This window comes from Globicephala melas, chromosome 4 (assembly GCF_963455315.2).
Source record: "Globicephala melas chromosome 4, mGloMel1.2, whole genome shotgun sequence".
NCBI classification, from domain to species: Eukaryota; Metazoa; Chordata; class Mammalia; order Artiodactyla; family Delphinidae; genus Globicephala; species Globicephala melas.
The window spans coordinates 123,432,390-123,455,838 of record NC_083317.1 but is presented as its reverse complement, the minus strand read 5'-3'; the positions used below and the strand labels follow the sequence as shown (position 1 = coordinate 123,455,838).

The 23,449-nt window shown below is 40.1% G+C and overlaps 2 protein-coding genes across 2 annotated transcripts in view; both read left to right on the top strand.

Moving 5' to 3' along the window:
- The first annotated feature begins 5,541 nt into the window (after positions 1-5,541).
- Positions 5,542-23,449, top strand: part of ATP1B3 (ATPase Na+/K+ transporting subunit beta 3) — a 41,523-nt gene continuing 23,615 nt past the window's right edge. The window contains exon 1 of the mRNA XM_030873325.3: positions 5,542-5,865. Within this exon, the coding sequence (XP_030729185.1) occupies positions 5,757-5,865 (109 nt within the window). The 5' untranslated portion in view covers positions 5,542-5,756. The remainder of the gene's footprint in view (positions 5,866-23,449) is intronic.
- On the top strand, positions 20,004-20,462 carry LOC115862019 (transmembrane protein 203-like). The gene has a single exon (XM_060298529.1). It carries the CDS (start codon positions 20,016-20,018, stop codon positions 20,460-20,462), a length of 447 nt encoding a protein of 148 aa, XP_060154512.1. The 5' UTR covers positions 20,004-20,015.

Genomic DNA, 23,449 nt, shown 5'->3' with positions numbered 1-23,449 from the left:
TAGAAATTATACCCCAAAACCCCCTACCATTTACAGAGCGCTTTCTGTGCCAGACACTGTGCTCATGCTTTATGAAAGCACTGGTTCATTTTATTCAAGATAATCAACAATGCAACTGTCTGCCCTTTAACCTGCAAAGTATGTAGAGATGCTGTTTGTTAAAGGATTAGTAAAAGTATTCAATATTAAAATCAATGTGTGGAAAAGGACATTTTCTGTGGAGAATATATATATTCATGACTGTATTTCTCAGATACAATAAAATCCCAACACAATTATAGCTGTTGCTTGTGGGGAAGAAAGGACTATTTCTAAGGAAATCTTAATATCTATTCTCTGAGGGACAATGGTCTTTCAGTGATTTAGTATCACAGTCCTAGTTATAACACCAAGTTATAAATAAGATGCTGTTTTCAGAACTGAAATACTTTTTTCTGTATAAACAATTCTAAAATTCAGGAATAGGGACTTCCCTGGTGATCCAGTGGGTAAGACTCCATGCTCCCAATGCAGGGGGTCCGGGTTCAATCTCTGGTCGGGGAACTAGATCCCGCATGCATGCCATAACTAAAGATCCCACATGCCACAACAAAGATCTCACATGCTGCAAAGAAGACCTGGCGCAGCCTAACTAAATAATAAAATAAATAAATAATATTAAAAAAATAAAATTCGGGAATAAACAAAGAGTTTTAGAAAATTAAGAGCCAAAATATCTTGTTTATGCCCACAGAAAGTAGAAAATGGATTCTGCTGATTGGACAGCATACTCAGCCAGTGGCCTACAACCATTTCTCTCTCATTCTGCCTCATTCAGCTTTGTTAAGTTTTCCCAGAACTTTGTCGTCATTCACTGTGGAAGCAGTATTGGGTGGTGGAGGAGAGATGGGCATTGAATCACTGTGCTGCTGTTTGATACCTTTTTGACCATGGGTGAGTCACTTAATTTCTCTAAACCTCAGTTTCCTCATTTACAAAATTAGGGAACTAATACCTCCTTCTTAGGGTATTTGTGAAGATTAAGAAATAAATCACACGAAGCAAGTGGTCCGGGGCCTAGGACTTGGTATGTATAAATGATCATTGTTATTATTGCTATTGCTGTGGGATTCGTAGGTATCCTCTACAGTAGGGAAGCCAGATTTAGCAAATGAAAAAACAAGGCATCCAGTTAAATTTGATTTTCAGATAGACAAGAATCATTTTTTTTAATGTAAGTATGTCTCAAATATTACATGGAATATACTTATACTTATATATACATTCACCTATCTGAAATTCAAATTTAAGTGGGCATCCTGTATTTTATCTGGCAAAATAACTTCTCTTTTAAAAGGGAGACTTGAGTATGGTAAAGTAAATCGACAGGGAATAAAGCTCTGTTTAAATTTGATATTTCATCTGCTCATACTTGGTAGGCCAATATCCCCCAAAACACTTAGTATTTTCTCTTGCAAGTAATGCTCCAGTATCATGTATCAGAGAAACAAATAGTTCCTGTATTTTGGATTAGGAATCAGACTCCCTGACTTCAGCCTATACTACAAAGCTACAGTAATCAAGACAATATGGTACTGGCACAAAAGCAGAAACATAGATCAATGGAACAAGATAGAAAGCCCAGAGATAAACCCACGAACCTATGGTCAACTAATCTATGACAAAGGAGGCAAGGATATACAATGGAGAAAAGACAGTCTCTTCAATAAGTGGTGCTGGGAAAACTGGACAGCTATATGTAAAAGAATGAAGTTAGAACACTCCCTAACACCATACACAAAAATAAACTCAAAATGGATTACAGACCTAAATGTAAGACCAGACACTAAAACTCTCAGAGGAAAACATAGGAAGAACAGTCTTTGACATAAATCACAGCAAGATCTTTTGTGATCCACCTCTTAGAGTAATGGAAATAAAAACAAAAATAAACAAATGGGACCTAATGAAACTTCAAAGCTTTTCCTTTGCACAGCAAAGGAAACCATAAACAAGACGAAAAGACAACCCTCAGAATGGGGGAAAATATTTGCAAATGAATCAATGGACAAAGGATTTATCTCCAAAATATATAAACAGCTCATGTAGCTCAATATTAAAAAAACAAACAACCCAATCCAAAAATGGGCAGAAGACCTAAATAGACATTTCTCCATAGAAGACATACAGATGGGCAAGAAGCACATGAAAAGCTGCTCAACATCACTAATTATTAGAGAAATGGAAATCAAAACTACAATGAGGTATCACCTCACACCAGTTAGAATGGGCATCATCAGAAAATCTACAAACAACAAATGCTGGAGAGGGTGTGGAGAAAAGGGAACCATCTTGCACTGTTGGTAGGAATGTAAATTGATACAGCCACTGTGGAGAACAGTATGGAGGTTCCTTAAAAAACTAGAAATAGGGGCTTCCCTAGTGGCACAGTGGTTGAGAGTCCACCTGCCGATGCAGGGGACACGGGTTCGTGACCCGGTCCGGGAGGATCCCACATGCCATGGAGCAGCTGGGCCCGTGAGCCACGGCCGCTGAGCCTGTGCGTCTGGAGCCTGTGCTCTGCAACGGTAGAGGCCACGATAGTGAGAGGCCCGCCTACAGAAAAAAAAAAAAAAGAAAGAACTACCGTATGACCCAGCAATCCCACTACTGGGCATATACCCTGAGAAAACCATAACTCAAAAAGAGTCATGTACCACAGTGTTCATTGCAGCTCTATTTACAATAGTCAGGTCATGGAAGCAACCTAAATGCCCATTGACAGATGAATGGATAAAGAAGATGTGGTCCATATATACAATGGAATATTACTCAGCCATAAAAAGGAATGAAATTGGGTCATTTGTAGAGACGTGGATGGATCTAGAGACTGTCATACAGAGTGAAGTAAGCCAGAAAGAGAAAAACAAATATCGTATATTAACGCATATATGTAGAACGTAGAAAAATGGTACAGATGAACTGGTTTGCAGGGCAGAAATTGAGACACAGATGTAGAGAACAAACGTATGGACACCAAGGGGGGAAAGCGGCAGGGGGTGGAGGTGGTGGTGTGATGAATTGGGCAATTGGGATTGACATGTATACACTGATGTGTATAAAATTGATGACTAATAAGGACCTGCTGTATAAAAAAATAAATTAAATAAAATTCAAAAATTAAAAAAGAAATAAAATAAAAGGGAGACAGGTATGGTAAAGTAAATCTACAGGGAATAAAGCTCTGATTAAATTTGATATTTCATCTGTTCATACTTGGTAGGCCAATATCCCCCCAAACACTTAGTATTTTCTCTTGCAAGTAATGCTCAAGTATCATGTATCAGTGAAACAAATAGTTCCTGTATTTTGGATTAGGATGTAAACTTTTCCCCAAACTGAAATCTGTTGGATCAGGTATTATACTAAACTAGGCATGAGTTTTGAAAATACTTACTGAATTATATTTGTATTTAAGTACTTAATTGGAAAACCACAAAGCGCTACATATGAAAAGCATATTAATGGCCACAAATATCTGACAGCATTCAGTATCTTTGAAACACTATTTCATAAAGTTCTTGTTTACCATGTTTTCGTTGTATGCGCCAGGTAATTATTTCTTGAAGTGTGCTTATTGTGTTATTGTGTGTTATTAACTCACACACAAAATAAATAAAGCAGAGGGCTTTTTTGTTTTGTTTTGTTTTTGTTTTTTTGCTGCGTTGGGTCTCCGTTGCTGCTCTAGTTGCGGCGAGCAGGGGCTACTCCTTGTTGCGGTACGTGGGCTTCTCATTGAGGTGGCTTTCCTTGTTGTGGCACGTGGGCTCAGTAGTTGTGGCATGCGGGCTTCAGAGCGCAGGCTCAGTAGCTGTGGCGCACAGGCCAGTTGCTCCGCGGCATGTGAGATCTTCCCAGACCAGGGCTCGAACCTACGTCCCCTGCTTTGGCAGGTGGATTCTTAACCACTGCACCACCAGGGAAGTCCAAGCAGTTTTATATTTTATTCCAAATAGACTCTGTATCTTCCCTCTTACCCAAACTAGAAAGCCTGTTATCAGCTCTACCAATATTTTAGCTGTCCTCTAATTTGTAGTTAGATTTTTAATGAGACAAAAATAGTTAACTACTTCCATTCCTCAGTTCCCTTTCGACCTTATTTATGAACTAAAGAAATGCATTCTAGCCTGCTTGCACGATGTTTTGCTATTTGTAGTACTATTTTCATGCCAAATTTTACAAAATGCTTCTACAAATCTTTTGCTGTCATTGGCTCAACAAAGTAACTGGATTTGGTTATCATTCCCAAGGTCATAATTTTAAATTTAGCTTTCGTAAGCGCAGGGGGAAAATCATTTTATAATAATATATTCTTCTATTCCTTTTCCATTTGTGAAAGACATAATTCATAATTCCTTGTTTTGATAAACAAAGTGAGGAAACAAAAGCAACGCCAGAATTTTGTTATCCATTTACTCCTTTAAAGCATTTGCTGGCTGTTTAAACTGTCGGATGGATCACGATGCATCATTCCAAACGGTAAGATGTGTGCTACATTTCTTCATTCATAATTTTTTATTTGCTAATAAAACATAGGCAGTGCTCCATTTCTTTTTTCCAAAAAAAGAAAAGAAAGCACCTCCTGCCCAAACTCCTATTTAAGTCTTTTCATGCTGTCCCAACAGTCTCAAAGCACTGTACTCTTCAGCTCCATCTCGTGTAGGAAAACATCGACTGCACCCTCAGCTCTGACCAAGGGGAGCAACCAATACAGTGGAAAAGATGAAAAGCCGCGAACAGTATTTAGGTATCAACACTAAACGAAGAATTGATTTCCTGTAGAGTCTATGTGTTTGAGAAAAAGCAGGTCTTGCGGTTGACAGGAAACTTAGGAAAGCATGTGTATTGATTTCATTGATAAATTCAATTAAATCTGGGGAAAACTATACTGCATTTACTTAATACTGGCATGTTTAGGATGAAATTCCCATTGACCCAAGATTCCCAGTTGACTCCTTCAAAAGAGCGAAGTCAGGGCATTCTCTGAGCGAAGGTATGTAACACACCGTACACCCTCACGAGATACTACAGCGGATTATCTTTTAGTCACGTCGTAGAGCCCAGAGGAGAACGCCTGGAAACGGTTTGGGGAGACGGTGGTGAAGTCCCGTCCTCGGTGGACTGGAGTCGTTTCCGCTCTCTGTTAGTCCCGCGCCGCCGCAGGCTAGGAAGCGAGGGGACTCCGTATCCCGGTTGCCCGCAGCATCTCCCCAGAGTTCTTCTGAAAAACCAGCGGGTTAGGGATGCTCATCTTTTGCTTGTCATTATAAATCTGCTTCTTATTAAGCTCTCATGATTTTTTAAGTTGCTATGCGTAGTTTTTGCTTCTTCTTGCCGGGAAGAGGGAGCGCCGAGCGTCCCGGAGCCAAGCCGGGTACCACCGAGCGGGGCCGTGGCCGTGGGCGGGGCGTCTTCACAGCTTCCAGCTGCGCCCCGCCGCCGGCTGGAGGCGGTAGCGGCGGCGGCGGGGCCTGAACGGCGCGGGGATTGGTTGCGGAGGGCGGAGACGTCAGGCTCCCGCGGCCGGAGCGGCGGCCCGGCTCGGCGCGGCGCAGCGCAGTCGGGTCGAGCGCTCACCACAGAGAGGAGGTTTCCTAGGCCGTCCCGCCTTCTGCCGCCGTCGCCGGGCTGCGCCGCTCGAGCCCGGACGCGCCTCTGCGCTCCTCGCCGCTTCCACCCCCGCGGCCGCCGCTCCCCTCGACGTCCGCACGCACACCATGACGAAGAAAGAGAAGAAGTCCTTCAACCAGAGCCTGGCCGAGTGGAAGCTCTTCATCTACAACCCGACCACCGGAGAGTTCCTGGGGCGCACCGCCAAGAGCTGGGGTGAGCGGGCGGCGGTTGGGCGCCGGGGCCGGCCGCGGTCCGGGGGGCGCCGGGCGGGGTCGGGTGGGAAGGGAAGGCGGGAGGCGGCTCCCCGCGCGGGGGCCGCGGGAGCCGCCGCTGCCTCCGCCCGCAGCGGTTTTCGCCGCGGCCGCCAGACTCGAACGCGGGCGGCGGCGCCGGAGGAGCAGCGCGGCCCCATTCATTTCTCGCGGGGTCGGCGGCGGGCTAGCGAGGCTGCGGGGCCCGCTGGCAGCCGCCGCCGGGCCGCGCCGGTTCCTTCCTCCCTGCCGGGAGTGGGCCGCACGTGCTGCCCGGGCCTGCGGCGCCGGAAGCCGGTAAACCCTGTCCCGAACCCCGAGCGCGTGGGGGCTGAGCGCCCGGCCTTCTTTGTACGGAGCGCGCCGGCCCGGAGAGGCCTGGCGGAGGCGGCCAGCGGCGCCGAGCGGTTTGGGGAAGCCCGACCTTGCCCCACGCCCGGGGAGAGGAAATTTCCACTCCCGCCGCTATCTTGTGACTCGTCCACGCTGCCACCCCAGCTGGTCGGAAGAGTGTGAGTGTTAAGTGTGTGGTCTGCACTCATGTTTTAAGCACAGAAGTACACGGTACACGAAAGTGCACTTGAGTTTGGACAGTGAAAAGACCTTTTAAAAGGTTGCTTTCTCCCTAATTCCTTTTTAATGACACAGGTTTTCTTACCAACGTGCTTCATTGGGGGAAAGTAAATCCGGTCTGAATGGCACAGGTTTTTTTCCTGTGCCTTCAAAACGTGTGATTGAATTTGCTAGCAGTTTTTCTCTGCATGGGTTCTTTGTTTTAAAAGAAATATTTAAACCATCCGCCAGTGTGGTGCTGCTTTAGAGTGACTCTTTATTTTTTTGGAAAAATTATGTTTATATCTGAATAAGGACTAGTGCGCTTCCTCCTCCCCCCTTTACACTTAAGTAAACTAGTTTTTCTTTCCTTTTGAAAAATATTTTGTTAGTTGGTCATGACAGACCTTTTTTTCTGAGTGAGAATATTTCTAGAGTTGAGAACTATTCGGGCATGACATTGTCAAGAGAAGCACGAAGAGAGTAAATTTGCTCTGACTTAGAAAATAGACTGGCTGCTGCTTGAAATCGGCTCCTCCAGAGTGGAAAGGCGGCTTAAAGTCCTATCACAAGGTGAAAGGGGCCTTGGAGGTTTTTTAGCCCAAACAATGCTTTAGACACGAGAAAAATGAGCCCCAGAGAGGTTGCGTTTTTACTTTGTGTAAAATTACATATTCCAAAGAGCCAAGAAAAGAACCAGTTGTCCTTTAATCCTAGTCCAGCGGTGGTATTATTTTACAGATGCCTTGCCTAACTGCATGGTAATCACTCACGATTTTTTTTCGAATGGCTGTCTGTGGGGAACCCACTAATGTGATGAGGAAATAGATCTTGCATCTGGAATTAAATGGGGGAAAAAACTGTAAACAGTTATTATTGTTTCTAGAGTGTACTAACTTTTTCTGCTGAAGGAATTTTTGAGTGGTGGAGAGTGGTTAATTTGTGTAGACTACCTTTCTCAGTGCCTTCTCATTTCCAGTAATAAGTATCTGCACTTTGTGTTAGAATGACATTTCTTGGTGCAGGTTGTGCTCCTTATCTAACCTTTGTATTATATGCTTTTGGGGTAGAGATTTTATTTGGTACGTGCATTTAAATAGATAACACGCACAAATTATCAGAGTATGCGGCATCATGTAAGGGCAGTGGGAGTAGTACAAGTAAAGTTGGGATTAGTTTGGAAGGATTAAGGCAAGACCTTTTTTTCAAAATCGAAAATATCAACAAATAGTAAATTTCTGGGTTTATTGTAATAGTAGTAAGCCAGTGGAGAATGGCGTAAATAGGAGAAAGCTATCCATAATCCTATCCCAATATAAGGGCGCTCACTCCAAGGAAATGTGGAGGAGTGGTGCCTGGAGGCTGAAATCCATACTCAGCTCACCAGGCTGTGTACCCTAGAGCATGGGGTGTGCCTGGAGAAAGCATATCTTCTTGTAGTTCTCAGAAAGGCAGTGTATGAGTGAGCTGCCTGATCTCATCACCCCAGAGACGTCCACTATTCATATTTTGGTATATGTCTGGGCAGACACTAAAAATGTGTATAATGTTATTATTAATTTTTTTTTTAACAAAAAGAGATCATACCGTAAGTGTTGCTTTATAATCTTTTGAGTATATTGTGGGCATCTTCCCATGTTAATAAATAAAGACCTATATCACCACTTTTAATAGCTGGCTAGTGTTCCATTGTATAGTTAGACGTACTGGGATTTTTTTTTTTTTAAAGTTTACTAATGTGTACCGTATGTATACATGGGAGATACCCAGGGTAATAGGAGTAACTCCTGATTTTTTTTTTTAACCAGTACATATTGTATGTATTGGTCCCTCCTCCTCCCATTCCCTTCATCCTTGTACATTTTTGCAAATTTATTTCCTTGAGATATGTTTCTACTGGTGGAATTTCTGGGTTGTGGATAACATTATGTACGTTTTATGTTCTGAAAACATGTTATAGGCTTTTTTTTTTAAACCTCATTAGTGCAAATTATTTCTTTTAGTCGCTTTTGAAATTAATGGCGGGGGGGGGAATTATTACATCTATTTTTCTTTTCTTTTTTTTTTTTTACATCTATTTTTGACCTAGGTAAATTTGCTGGGCTGCTGGCATATAAAGAAAACCTTTCTCTACCTCAAGGATTCTATAAAGACATTTAAGATGTTTCCTGATTTTATTTTTTACATTCAAGTCTTCAGTACATTTGTCCCATGTAATCTGAGGTTCCTCTCCAAGTGCATTATATATGTTAAAAACACATGTTTAAAAAGCAGTTTTGCAGTTTACCTTGGGAATAAAGTGAAAATACTACGTTTCATCTCATTGCCTGATTTAAAACAGCTGTGTGAAGAATTTGATTAGCTTCTTGTATATTTGGTTAATATGTAACACTTGGTTACAGCAGTTTCAAAATGCTTATATAAACGTACTTACCTCATTCCATCTTCACAACTTTCTACGCACACCATGTAGGTGATCAAAGTGTTCCTCAGAGCTGTTTTCTCAAGCTGGACAGTAAGGATGCATCAGGAATAAGTAGTTGCCTTTTACGAAAACACAGGACAAAGACAATTTAGCACCTTGTGGCTGTGTTGCAGATATTAAACCTAAATGCATTACGTACAATTAGAGTAAAAGGCAGCTCAAAGATCATCTAGTGTTATTTAATTGTAGACAGTGGACCATGTGTTGCAGTTAACATTTTTAAAAATATTGAAATAGAATAGAAAAATTATCAAAGTTTATTCTGCCTAATAAGTTTATTCTAAGAGAAAATATCATTCTGTGAAACTTTTTGTATATTCAGATACCTTGATGTAAAATGTATTTCTCACTGTGGCTCACAATCAAGAAAAGGTTGAAAGCCACTAATCTAGCCCTGTGCCCTCATTTTCATATGTGAGAAAATTGAACCCACAGATCTGATCTGTCAGAATTCACTTACTCAGCTAGTGATAGAATCCTTGGCCTCAGACTCTCCAAGGACAGAGCTTTTTTTTTTTTTAAACACGATGTAATGTCATTTAATGACATCTGCTTGTGGGCTTCTTTGGAGTTCATTATCTTAAGGATATCTGTCAATAAATGCTTTATTTTAACATGGACCTAAAACTCAAGTTACTGATTCCAAGCAGGGTCAGGATTCTGGACCCAAACTACTAATATCTACATTTTGTTCACATGCTTCTCTTTTATTATAGGTCTCTTTTATTATAGGTCACATTATATATGAAGTGCTGTTTTTTCAGTCACCTGCTCCCATTCTGGGTTATGCCTCAGTAAATGCTCTGCTTTGGAGATCAGGCTCCATCCCATCTTGGGTGTCTGACTGTAGGGGAGAAGGCAAGTGTGTTTATTTTCCCAGTTTTGTAAGGTATTCTTTGTCCTGTGGAGTGACATATTGAACTTTACAGAAATTTGCACTGTTGGGAAAGTAACAGGACTTGCCTTACCCTGTGTGCAGGCTATAAATATGAAGGGCAGTGGTGGGTGTGGCAGCGGCAGCAGCTGAGGCTAACCGAGCTGTCCCCCAGCAGGAGGCAGCACTTCTGGACTGCTAGTGGAAGGGAGGGAGGGGGCAAGTGTGTGTGTGATGTTCCAGATACCTTTGTAATTACAGTAGTATGTGCTTTACTGTGTTAAAGAGCAGCTTCCCCTCACCCCCGAAGTAATTCCATTTCTTTGAAATTGACTTTTGAATTTATATTTTTAGAATTAATTTAGTTGTATTAAAAGAAGTTTAAAAACCCTCCTGTCCTTAGTAACAACTTTACTGTGATTTATCATTGTGTTTGATTAAGGACCGTTTAACGCTTTTATGTTCCAAACACTTTTATTGAAATATGCCAAGAGTACATGGGCAGCACACATGTATGAGCAGGAAAAAAAATCACATGTACAATAATTTTTAAAAAGTGAAGGTTAATCTTAGGAGATATCAGTTCCCCTTCCCCTCCCCCTTTCGACTTCTGGCATTTCCATTATGGTTAAGCCTCTACTAACCTAGCATTTAAAAAAAAGGAATTGTGTAATAGGAAAAAAAAGTTAACTTTGGAAGATAAATATGTTCTAATTATGCATTCATTATATTGATTTTGAAGTAAAACCTGTCATCCTTAATCACATAGAGTAACCACTGTTAACATTTTCCTATGTATAAAGTTTTTTCAAATGTATAAATAAAATTTGAAAATACACAGATATACCTAGTTTGATCACTTAACGTTTAAGGGGAATGTTTTTTATTCCTCTGCCACTTTCTGTTGGGGTATCCCTGGCCCTCTCCATCACTTCTGTGGGGACTGTCCACACTTCCTGCTGGAACTTACATGTTCTGGTGGCTTTAGTTATTATCTCCATTTGAGACCGCCAAATCTGCATTTCTAGCCCCTAAGGCTTTTTGTATTCTTATTACCAAATGCCTGTCAGAAATCTTCAGTTGGATGTTTCATGGGCACCTCTTCGAGTAACTCTGTTGCCCTCGGGGCTCCTTAGCATGACGTGCAGACTCTTTGCAGTCTGGTTGGCATATTTCTCCCCTGTCATCCCTGCTGTTCCATATAGTTCTCTCCCACTGCTTTTGGGCCTGTTTCCTAGCTTCCGAGCCTCTCCTTCCTTCAACTTGGCCTGGCTACTCAGATGTCAGCTGTGATGGCCTGATCTCTGGTAAACCTTTTCGAACCATTCTTTGCCTTGAGACTGGGTCAAGTGCTCCAGTGTATTCTATGATACCTTTTTCTAGTATAGTATTTATGACTTCAACAGTATTGTTGTGGCCCGCTTATTAGACATAAGCTTCTTATTCACATCTTACCCGTCTTGAATTCCCTAACACCTAGCCTGTTGCCTGGCACTTAGTGGGAATGTAATAAGAAGTGGTTGAATGAATGAACAGTATTATGAAATGTTTCCAGTCTAATTAAATGTAATTAGTCTTCTGCAACATTGTTTTTAATGTCTTTGATGGTTTTGGTGTATCATAGCATAATGGTTCACCCAGTGTTTGGGCATTTTCCTTTTTTTTTTTTCCTTTTTGCTTCAGCACTGATGGTTTTCATAGTTCAGTGTTCAGAAAAAGCTTCCACTTAACTTTCTCAGGGAGACTGAGAAAGAGACTCAGCTGAGTTTGACATGCCCCGGTCGTGCATCTGATTAGGATAATTATCCAGGCCTCCTGTGTCCTGCTTTATTGCTCTATTCTGCTTCTTATATGGCTCTTATGAGAACTTCATAAAGATTTTTTTTTCTTTTTAAACTTACCTGCTCTCAGATTTAATGGGGGTTTATTTAATAGTATCATCCTCTCCCTACAGGGTGCTATTTAACTAATAATATTTTTAAGAAGAATTCCCTAACTTAACAACCTCCCCATATCTGTTTAAACTTTGTTACTGAGTCATTGGTGGAGCTGGCTCTCATTTATGACTTCCTCCTAGTATTCTGCTGATGCCATGGTAAGGAATTGACCCTTGTCCACAGCACGAGGTACTTTTCTTTTGATGGTTTCTGGCCAGTTGGCAGTATCTGGTCCATAAAAGTGGCCCTTACCCCTACTCTGTACTTCTCTAGCCATTCCTTTCCTGGTTCTCTTGTTTCCTAGATGTAGATTTCCCAGGTGCTGTCTTTGGCCTTGTTTTTTTTTCATCTTCTTCATCTCATAAAACAATTGCAAAGATTACAACAAATTTTACTTCTTGGTTAACATCTCTCTGAGATTCCAGTTGCTTCTTGCATATCCCATAAACCTGAGAGTGAGGCTTAGACAACTCCAGTACCTTGTTTATCAACTGATAAACAGAGCTCTTTCCCCTTCCTCCACTGAAGTTGTGAGTTGCTTCTGTATTTGCAAGTTTTGAAGACTGTCACTACCATTTCTGTCATCTGGGCTCTGAACCTGGCCAAACCATGCCAATTGTACTTCCATAACATCTCTTGAATCTCTTGGTGACCCACACCCTCATTACCACTGCTACAGTTAATTCAGGAATTAATTTTCTCTGACCTACTCACCACTGCCCCACCTCACCCCACCCTCCAGTATCTTGTGAAAACAGGCATTCAGAGGGAGCCCAGGGTGCTTGTTTTTCCTAGCTTCATAATGCTAACCACCTGTTGCACATTGCAGAGCCCTCAATATTCCCACCAACCCTGCCCCACTTTTTCAGGATCTGGTAGTGCCTTTTCTTGTAAATTCTCTGATTAAAAAACTTAAAGCACTAGATGAAAATCTTTTGTAAATTTCTTTCAAAATTGGTCCTAGTTTAAAGAGACCACTGGCTTTCCAACTTTTATCTGCTGCTTATAAAAAGTGTAGTGTTGTTGACTGGGGAAGTTAGGCTCTTCTGGTGCAGCCCCAGAAAGATCCAAGGAATCAGTTAGAATCATTGTGACCTAAACCAGTGTAACTTCACTGCTATCAGATTATTTCTAAGGCTGCAGCTTTGGTCAAGCTACTCCCTATACCCCAAAGCTGTTGGGATCCCCACTGCTTTCAGAAGGTTTAAATCAGTTCCAGACAGCCTGGTATTCCGGATATATTACATATTGGCTTAGAACGACATTTCCAACCTTATATAATATGTCATTTTACACCCTGCTCCCTGTACACCACATGTCATAGCCAAATGGGTATGTCTAAGGCCTCTTGGTCTGGAATGCCCTGCTCATTCCCTCTCCCGTGCCCTTCATTCTCTGCATCATAAATTCTCCCCTGCTTCATAGATCTAGTGCCCTCTCTGCCATAAGCCTTCTCGGACTTGCCCAGGTGAAAATAATACATTTATCGTCTATAACACCTAAAAATTTTGTATCCTGGATTAGAGTTGTTTATATACGTTGCTCCCACTAGCTGGATGTTCTCCCAGAGCAAGAATCACAGGTGCATTTTATGTCCCTACAACGCCTAGCACATAGTAAGCACTTACTATTTTTTTGATGAATAAATTGTCATTTAGTCAGTTTCCACTTGTGATTCACCTGGTCCTTGGGCTAAAGTTGAGAGTATTTTGATTAATTGGTATAGCTCCACACTATGAAAGTCTTGTTTGTGGAGAAACTTGTTCATCATTCCCCTCAGCTCACCATGATTCTGTTCCACTAAATTTCTAATTCATTGACGTTTCCAGATAGGGCATCGTAGTCAAAGTGAGCCTGTGGGCCTATGTATTTTTGCTTGATAAGTCTTAGAAATTTACCAGTATACTGAGAAGATGATCAGACTAGGATTCAGAATATAGACCTGAATTAGAATTCTACATCTCCATCTAAGCTTAGATAAGTCATTAAAAATCTCTTGGTCTTAGTTTCCTCTGTAAGGGAGAAGTTGCACGAGATAGTTTCAGATGTCACATTGGAATGAAAATCAAGGCCTATACAAATGCTTTTGAACAGGAGGCTGCAAACTTTTTCCTTAAAGGACCAGATAATATTTTAGGCTTTGCCAGGAATACAGTATGTGTTGCAGCTACTCAACTCTGCTGTTAGTAGCTTGAAAGCGGCCGTAAACAATATGTTTACTAGTGGCCTAGCTGCGTTTCAGTATTTTATTTACAAAAACAGGCAGCAGCCATGATTTGCTGACCTATGCTTTAGAAGTTAGTTAGTGGTCAGCGTAGGCTAATCCAAGAAACCTGAACGTGTCTTAAATGGAATGTGGACTCTTGGCTTTGTTTTTTTTCATATGACAAAAGTAACTTCATTATTTGAGTTTTTATAGTACAGATGTGAATAGTCAATAAGTCCACTGTCATCCTCAGCTTCTTCCCTGGGTAACCACTGTTACCTATCATACTTTTTAAAACATATGTGGTATATCCACTTTGGATAAAGGTCTAACAATTTACTGTACAAGTAAATATACACTTACCCCATGATCCCCAGCAGTTTACCCAAGAGAAATGAAAACATATGTCCACAAAAATACACAAAATATTCATAGTAGCTCCAAACTGGAAAGAGCCCAGGTGTCCGGCAGTAGAATGGATAAACAAACCAGTGTCCACACAGTGGAATACTACTCAACAGTAAAAAGGAGCAAACTACAGGTAACACAAAACATGGGTGAATCCCACAATTAGGCTGAGCAGAAAAGAAGCTTTACCAAAGAGAATATACTATATAATTTCATTTCTTTGAAATTCTAAATCAAGCAATACTTACCTATGCTGGGGAAAAGCCCAGAATGGTGTTTGCCTCTAGGATGGTGGTCGTGGGGATTGACTGGGAAGGGGCATGAGAACTTTATAGGGTGTTGGCAATGTTCTGTATCTTGATAGCTGTTTGAATCATAGAGGTGAATGTATTTCTAAACAACCGTGTCATGGTACCTTGGAGATTTGTGTATTTTGCTGAATGCAATTTTCCCTCAATTTTAGTTAATATAATGTTGAAGTATTTAGGGGTTAAGTGTACTGACATCTGCAACTTGAAATTCTTAAAAAAAAAAAATAGACGGTGAATAGATAAGAGGTAAATACAGTAGACTTTACTGTAGAATCTAGGTGGGATTTATGCGTGTTCACTTACATTTCTTTTAACTTTTCTGTGTATTTGTAAGTATTCCTAATTGGATATTGGAGAAGAAAGAATACATGAATATATTGTTTCTCTTCACTGCCTTCTACCAGTCGCAGTCTTTCCCACAGATAATGATTGCTTATCAGTTTTCCTACCAGTCCTTTTTCAACACACTTACATATGTGTATATGTATGTGTGTGTGTGTGTGTATGTATATGAGTATATGTGGACTATGTAGGAATAATTAATTTTCCACTTTTACATGAGTAATAGGAAGAATGTATGTTCTAGAACTTGCTTTTTTTCACTTAATATGTCTTGCCTGTTTCCATGTCTCTGTCTCTCTCTCCCCCCCATTTATTTATCTCATTCCTTTGAGTCATTGCATAATATTCCATAGTGTAGGGATATATATCCAAGATATATATATATTTCTTTGTGATGAATATTTAGTTGTTTGCAATTTTTCTCTTGCAAATTGTGCAGTGCATGTGTGCAACTATTTATCCAGGGTAGTCACTGAGAAATGGAATCACCAGTTTATAGTATATGTTTATTTTTATATTAATTTATTGTCCTCCAGTAAAGCTGTACCAGTGTGTACTCTCACCAGCAGGGATCAAATTACCTGTTTCCCTTCAACTTTCTGAGCATTGGTTATCATCACTCTTTAAAAATTTTTGCCAGTTTGTTGGGATGCTGGTGTCTTGGTTGGTTTAATTTGCAGTGTCTCTGATAATTGCAATTTATGTTTGCTCAGTTTTCGTTTCTTTACAGCGACCTGCTCGTCTTTTTGCTGTCTTTTGTCTCTTAATTCTTTTATTTTAAAAATTGTACTTGTTTAAATAAATATTATTACAAATTTAACAGTCTTTTATAGGCTGTTCCTGATCACTTATCTCAAAATATATTGAATAGTCCATCATTTTCTCACTGATTTGAAGTGCCCGCTTTGTTACGTGGATTTTATATGGATCCTTTCTTGATTATTGTTATGTTTTGTTATTAATCTGTATCTCTGTTCCTGTGTCATTATCACTCTATAGCATGTAAGCTCTATGTAAGCGTTTAAAATAAAATAAATTTGTGAAATCTGTGCGAGTACTGCCTGTTTAGTTTTGGTATCTGGAGAGTGCTAGCCTTATAAAGATTTAGGTAACTTACGGAGCATACAAAAAGGACAGCTCGTGTGTAGAGAAAGAATCTACTTGAAAATTGGGAGAACTAAAGCCATTTGGACATAGTGTCTCTTTTAGGGATAGAGCTCTTTATTTCTTGTAACAACTTCTGATTTGAATATGTTTATTTTCTTTAAAAATCATATATTTCATCTATTTTCGAGCTTACTAGTTGGAAATTGGTTTTATTGGTAAAATTAATGATTTTTTTTTGCATTTGTTTCCATTAACTTGTGCTTGTATCTTAAATCTCCTACTTTCCTTGAATTTATTTTACTCTTGAATTTAAAACCTGGCTTTTTTGGTTAGTCTGGTTTTTTAGTGAATGCGTATAAGGCTCTGGATTTTCCTTTGTGTTCTGCTTTGGCTACATGATTGTTTTGAATTTTGAATGTTTTGGGTTTTGTTGTCTTTTTAATCCAAAGGTTATTTAGCAGTCCATTTTCTAAATTTTTGTTATACTTCTCTAACATACTTTGATTTTGAAAAATGTGGCCTTGATTTTTTTTTTTTTAGGTTATTTTTTATTTTGTTTTGGTTTGGTTTTTTTGAAATTTAAGTCATGGTCAGTTTCGAGGCAATGTTCCAGGTTTATAAAGAGTATATTTTCTGGTGACTACAAAGTTTTACATATATTAAATAACTATTAGTTGTGTTTTTAAAATATTATCCTTTTTGTTATTGTTTACCTGATCTGTGGATTTCTGGAAGAGGTACGTTAAAATCTCTACAGATGATTGTGATAAATTTTGCTTTACATATCTTAAGCCACTTAGCATCACAAATGTTCATGGCTTTTATGCTGTATCTTCTTGATGTGTTTTGTTTACTTTTTATTAATAGAGAATATCTTTGCTTTGTTAATACCTTTTGACTTGAATTCTAAATAGTTTGCTTTCAGGAATAATGCCACTTCTACATTTCTTTTTGTTAGCCAAGATCTACTTTATTTTCAACCAGTATGTGTTATAATTTTAGGTTTTTATCTATAAATAGCATTTATTTATAGTGCTATAAGGTTTTCTTTAACCCACTTTGAGAATGTCTTTTATTAGACTACTATTAAATTATTCCTACCTTAATATTTTTGGGGTTTTAACTTGTTACTAAATTAAAATCAAATTTTAACTGTGTAAAATACAGACTAATGTAGTGGCAAAAGGAGATCATTGGCTGGCTGAAGGATGTACAGATTGCAAACGGGCACAAGGAACCTTTCAGAGGTGATAGAAATGTTCTGTATCATTAGTGTAGTGGTGGTTTCACAATACATGCAACTGTCTACTCATTGGGATTGTGCACTTGGAATCAATGAAAATTATTGTATGTAAGTTATTCCTCAGACATGAAAAGGAGAAGAAATTAAAATCAACACTTACTTAGATGTTACCAGCAAGTCTTACTGGTTTCTTTGCTCACCATTGCTTTATATATTTTTCTGGTCTTCGATTTTTAAAGAAAACTTTAAAAAATGAAAAATGTACAATTATATTAGCTTTTTCTAGAATTTAGTCTGTGAACTTTGTCCTTTTTTTTCAGGTTAGATAATATATAAGTTTTTCTTCCAAAACGAAGGAAATGAAGACAGTGTAGCTAAAACTTAAAGCCTCCTCAGTTTGGAATATACTGTTTTATTTTTGGCTGATGAGATATCTGTCAGTCATATTTCTCTGCTCTAGGTAAAACCCGTTCTATCTTTTTAGAAGCTTTAAGAAATTTTCACTTTATTTTTAGTATTCTGAAATTTTACCTTTTTCTATCTAGGTATAGGGTATTTTCTAATATTTTTCAATCTTTTCCAATCTAGACACAAAGTGTGTTATTTCTTTGGGCATTCCTCCCCATCCCCTTTTCTGGTGGAATTCCTGTTAGATTTATTGATATTATGGTTCTGTCTCCCGTGTCTCAACAAGCTCCATACACACTCTGTCTTTTTGCCCAGTATTGTAAAACACCTTGGTTTGATCTTTTAGCTCACTGAAGTTTTCTTTGGCTTGGCTAGTTCTCTAGGTTAGGCCTTCTTCCAAATTTTTGTTTTTTAAATAGCTTTATTGAGGTATAATTGTGACATATGGTAAACTGCACGTATTTAAAATTAAAATGTATAACTTGAGTTTTGATGTGTATTCACCTATATGCATATACATATATTGTACCCATGGAACTATCACTCTAATCAAGGTAATGAAAATATTCATCACTCCCCAGATTTCCTCTTTCCCATTTGTAATCCTTTTCTTTCCCTACCTCCCCAGTATCCAGGCAAAAATAGATCTGCTTTTTGACAGTTTAGATTAGTTTGTATTTTCTGAAACTTTAAATGCATGGAATCATGTAGCGTGTTCTCTTTGGGGTCAGGAGTGCTGAGTTGTTTCATTCAGCACAGTTACTTTGAGAAGTAGTTCATGAATAGTATTCCATTGTATTATATGCCAGAATTTATTTATTAATTCATCTGTTGATGTCCTTTTGGGTTGTTGGAGTTTTTAGTGATTACAAATAAAGCATTTACGAATATTCATATACTTCTGCGAACGTGTGCTTTCGTTTTTCTTGGTTAAATATCTAGGAATGGATTGGCTGGATCCTATCATAGGTATATGCTACTAACTTTTCAAAAAATTGTTTTCCGAAATCGGTTTTTGTTTTGGCACATTCCCACCAGCAGTGTATTAGAGTGTCAGCTGCTCTGCTCCTAGATCATCACTTGGTATGGTCAGTCTTTAGAATTTCTAGCATTCTGGTGAGCATGTAGTGGTTTTGATTTGCCCTTCCTGGATAACTAGTGATGTTGAGTATGTTTTCATGAGCTTTATTGTTTTGCAATTCTCATTACATCTTTGATGAAGTTTCTGTTCAAAACTTTTGTCCATGTTTTAGAAGTTTGTTTTGTTGTAAGAGTTCTTTATATATTCTAGATTGCAAATAAGTAATTTATTGGTTTCATATTATGCAAAATATTTTTCCCAGTCTTTGGTTTGCTTTTTTGTTAGGTGTCTGGATTTTTTTTTATTATTATTTGACTCTTCTCCAGTTCAGCTATCTACTAAGTTTTAAAATTTTAACAATCAGAATATGAAATCAGATTTTGAAAAATTATCCTCTTACCTTATACTCTGTATTTTAATTATACTCATGCTACCCCCCCCCGGTTCTGTACCCTGTTACAACCCAGTTTTTTCAGGCATTACTTTCTTTGTTGCATTTGATACTTTATTGGATTAGTTTTTCTTCTCAGTATTTTGTAATTATTGGTTCTCTGCACCTCCTCTTTGTATTTAGACTTCCCTGTCATAGCATTCAGGGATGAGGCATAGGTAGCCAAGAGCTGGTCAGGTATGGAGATTCTCTGTGGAGAGATTTAGATTTTTACCAACCCATCCAGGACCTTGCCCAGCTTTTATCCCAAACCCCAATGTTCCCTTCTTCATAGCATGTACAAAAATTAACACACAGTGGATCAAAGACCCAAACTTAAAGAGCTAAAACTAAAAATTCTTAGAAGAAAATATAATTACAAGTCTTCATGACTTTGGATTAGGCAGTGGTGTTTTCGATATGATACCAAAAGTCAAGCAACCAAGGAGAAAAATAGATAAGTTGGACTTCCTTGAGATTAAGAACTTGTCTGCTTTAAAGGACACTGTCGGCGCCCAGCGGGGCATGGCGTCCGAGCAAGGCGGGCATCAGCTGGCGGCCAGTGCTGGGTCCTGGGCTGGGGCCAAGAGCCAGGGCAGGCAGGGCCACTTTCTGCAGCTCGGTGGCCGCGACGACGGCGCAGGCGCCAGCGAGGCCCGTGGGGAGTGGCGGCGCAGCCAGGCGGGTGAGACCGTCGCCCGGGCCCTGGCCCGCGCTCTACCGGAGCGATGCTTTCCGCGCTCGGGGAGCTGGTGCAGTTGCTGGGCTTCGCTCCCTTCGAGGTCTTCGTGCACCTGATGGCCCTGTCGGTGTTCGTGCTGCTGGCCCTGCGTGTGGACGGCCTGGCTCCGGGCCTCTCCTGGTGGAACGTGTTCGTGCCCTTCTTCGCCGCTGACCGGCTCAGCACCAACTTCACTACTGTCGTCTCCGTGCACCTCTTCCAGGTCGGAGAGAAGCGACTGGCCGTGCTCCACCTTTTCTGGGTCCTCACGGTTCTTAGCCTGAAGTTCGTCTTCGAGATGTTGTTGTGCCAGAAGCTGGTGGAGCAGACTCGGGAGCTCTGGTTCGGCCTGATCACGTCTCCGGTCTTCATTCTCCTGCAGCTTCTCATGATCCCTGCCTGCCGGTCAACTAGGCTCGCAGAAGAAAAGCTAGAATGCGGGGCCCCACGCTGAGGTCCCACCTCCGCCACACCAGAGGAGGAGGAGTCTTGGTCTGAAAGCCACCTTGTGCCCTGCTGAGTGCCCAGCTTCCTCTCTAAAAGTCATGTCTGAAATTGTTCCCTCAGCAGGGCTGAAAAGAGCAGCCTTGATTCTTAAAACGTATTCCCTCTTATTTCATGCTTTGAATAGCTAATCTTGAATTGAGATCCTGAGAAGGCCAGACAGTCCTGAACTCCTCTGACAGTTGGAAACCGCATATAAGTAAAATGTCCTGATGGGCTCTGAGTATTATCATGGATCCTGGGAAAGTACCCACTGTGCAAAGGCTGCAAAGCTGGACTCGGGATTTCCCCAGGCCAACAGTGCTGACCTGAGAGCTTACTGTCCCATCCCGCCAGACAAGACTTCCTTAGATGCTTGAGCTCTAAAAAGTGTCACCAGGCAGACAGGAGTATGTTGAATAAGCATGAGCAGGACCCTATCTGGGTATCTGTCACCTGAGAAAAGAACTTGCTTTCAGGGCACTGCTTGGTTTCCTATCCCAGCAGATTTCAGCGTCACAACTTTTCCACCACCTCGTGGCCAGCACTGTTAGCGCACCTGAGACCTTTAGGCCACCCTAAGGGACTAGAGAGAGAAATAGGTGCTCTGATGTGCATAGCCATTGAGACCTACACATGGGAAGTTTGCAGGTGGTCTCAGCCCACACCTGTTGGCCTAAGGGCTTTGGTTTGATGCCAGTCGGGTGCCAAATGAGAACATTTGCTGAGATAAAAATAAAATAATGTTTTGCTGAAAAAAATAATAATAAAGGACACTGTCATGAAAGTGAAAAGACAACCCACAGAATGGGAGAAAATAATTGAACATCATGTATCTGACAAGAGGCTTGTGCTTATAATATATAAAGAACTCTTAGAACTCAATAAAAAGACAACCCAATTTAAAAATGGGCCAAGGATCTGAATAGACAGTTCTCTAAAGAAGGTACGAATGACCAATAAGCTCATGAAAAAATGCTCAACATCATTAGTCATTAGGGAAGTGCAAATTAAACCCACTAGGAAGTATTAATGAGAATGTGGAGAAATTGGAATCCTGCTGGTGGGAATGTAGAATGTTGTAGATGCTTTGGAAAATAGTCTGGTACTTAACTCAAAATACTAAACAGAATTACCATATGATCAAGCAGTTCCACTCATAGGTGAATGAAATGTGAATTATACCTCAATAAATAGCTCCTTATAAAAATTTGAATATACAAAGGACTTTAAATTTGTACTTGTCCATATAATTGATTTTTTAAAAAATTATACCTGCCTCTGCTTTAATTTATTTTTAACTATAAACAGGTTATTAATTTATTTACCAAGGGGAAGTTGTTTCTCATCAGAATTCTCTGAGGATAAGGCATAGTCTTTCTATTGTCTAGGTACCCTCAGGTAACTAGGAAGTTTGCAGAAGTAGGGATTTCAGATCACACGGTCTCAGTGTGTTGAACGGGTGTGGATGTCCAGGCCTTGATGAAGCCTAATGACTTACCTGTTCCCTGCTTACATTAACTAGCGCTGAGGCAGACATGGCACACTGAACAGGTCCCATCTGCACTACCTATTACTCAGGTAGGGTAGCTCAATTTGTTTCATCCCTGTCATTGTCAGGAATGCATCTGAGTAAATAACTGCAAGATACTGATATATAAGAACAGCAGTTTACAACGTCTGTTTTTATTTTCAGGTATTTTTTTTCTTAGTGTAGGAGAAAGGCGGTTAAGTTGATAAAGTACTGCCATCCTTGTGAGTGGTCTTTCATATGTGGTTTTTACAAGTGAGATTAATTTTAGTTTTTAAATGTTAAGTTTGTTCTTGGCGAGAGGATCTTATCAAGCAGGGGAAATTGGCTTCAGTGCTGAAAATCACTTATGTACTTGGTACACTCCCTACATTCAAAATTGACTTAATGGCCACTAGTACATGGCATCAGGTTTGGGACATTGCTGTTAATCTGTGTATCTATTTTATAAACCTAACTTTTTTTTTTTTGAGATTTTTTTGATGTGGACCATTTTTAAAGTCTTTATTGAATTTGCTACAATATTGCTTCTGTTTTGGTTTTTTTTTTTTTTTTGGCCCCGAGGCATGTGGGATCTTAGCTCCCCGACCAGGGATGGAACCCGCACCCCCTGCCTTGGAAGGTGAAGTCTTAACCGCTGGACCACCAGGGAAGTCCCAACCCAGCTCTTTATAGGAAGTTTTTACACTTCTCTTCGTGTTTGCTATATGTTCATTTGCTTTGTAACCATTTTTATAAATCTGCTTTATATTATTTTTCCTGAAAATTTAAAATCAAATTTGAAAATGGTAAGCATATTTTCAGATGACTTTGAAACACCGCTAAATAATTAAACTCCTGGCACCTCTGTTTTAAACTTCTCCAGTTTAATATCTACTGCGTCAGTTGACAAACTACTGTGGCCTCAGTCTGCCTGCTCTGTAAGTGAGGCTTTATTGGATGGAACACGTCCCCCACTCCTTATCACATTTATATATTTGTACCCTGGTCTGCTCTGTGGAGGAGTTTATCCATTAGTTCCTACAAATACCCAGATCTGAAAGAATGGTTTTTGTTCTGTATCTCATTAAACCATCCTTTGGGCTTTGCACGTATTTCATCTACCTCTGTAGTAAACTGATCACTTCTTTGAGATTGGTCTTCCTTTGTGTTTCTGCAACAGGATCACTCTGTGTGATAGGGAAGTGATGCTGTCTGGAGGCGACATCCTGTGCTCCTTTCTTCCTTCTGTCCTTTCGCTCCCTATTTTGGCCTCCTGGTAATTGGGGCAGGGGGAGGACGGGGAATGCTGGTCTAAATTAAAATGAAATTGCTTTAACTGTTTCCCCTTTGCTTAAAAAAAGGGGAGGCAGTTTCCTGGCCCGCAGGTAACAAATGAAAGTTATCTAGCTTTTGCCACAATCTGTTTCGGGGTCACAGGGTCTTTT

Coding starts and splice junctions, on each gene's coding strand:
- LOC115862019 (XM_060298529.1), top strand. CDS start 20,016: ATGCTTTCCGCGCTCGGGGAGCTGGTGCAGTTGCTGGGCTTCGCTCCC.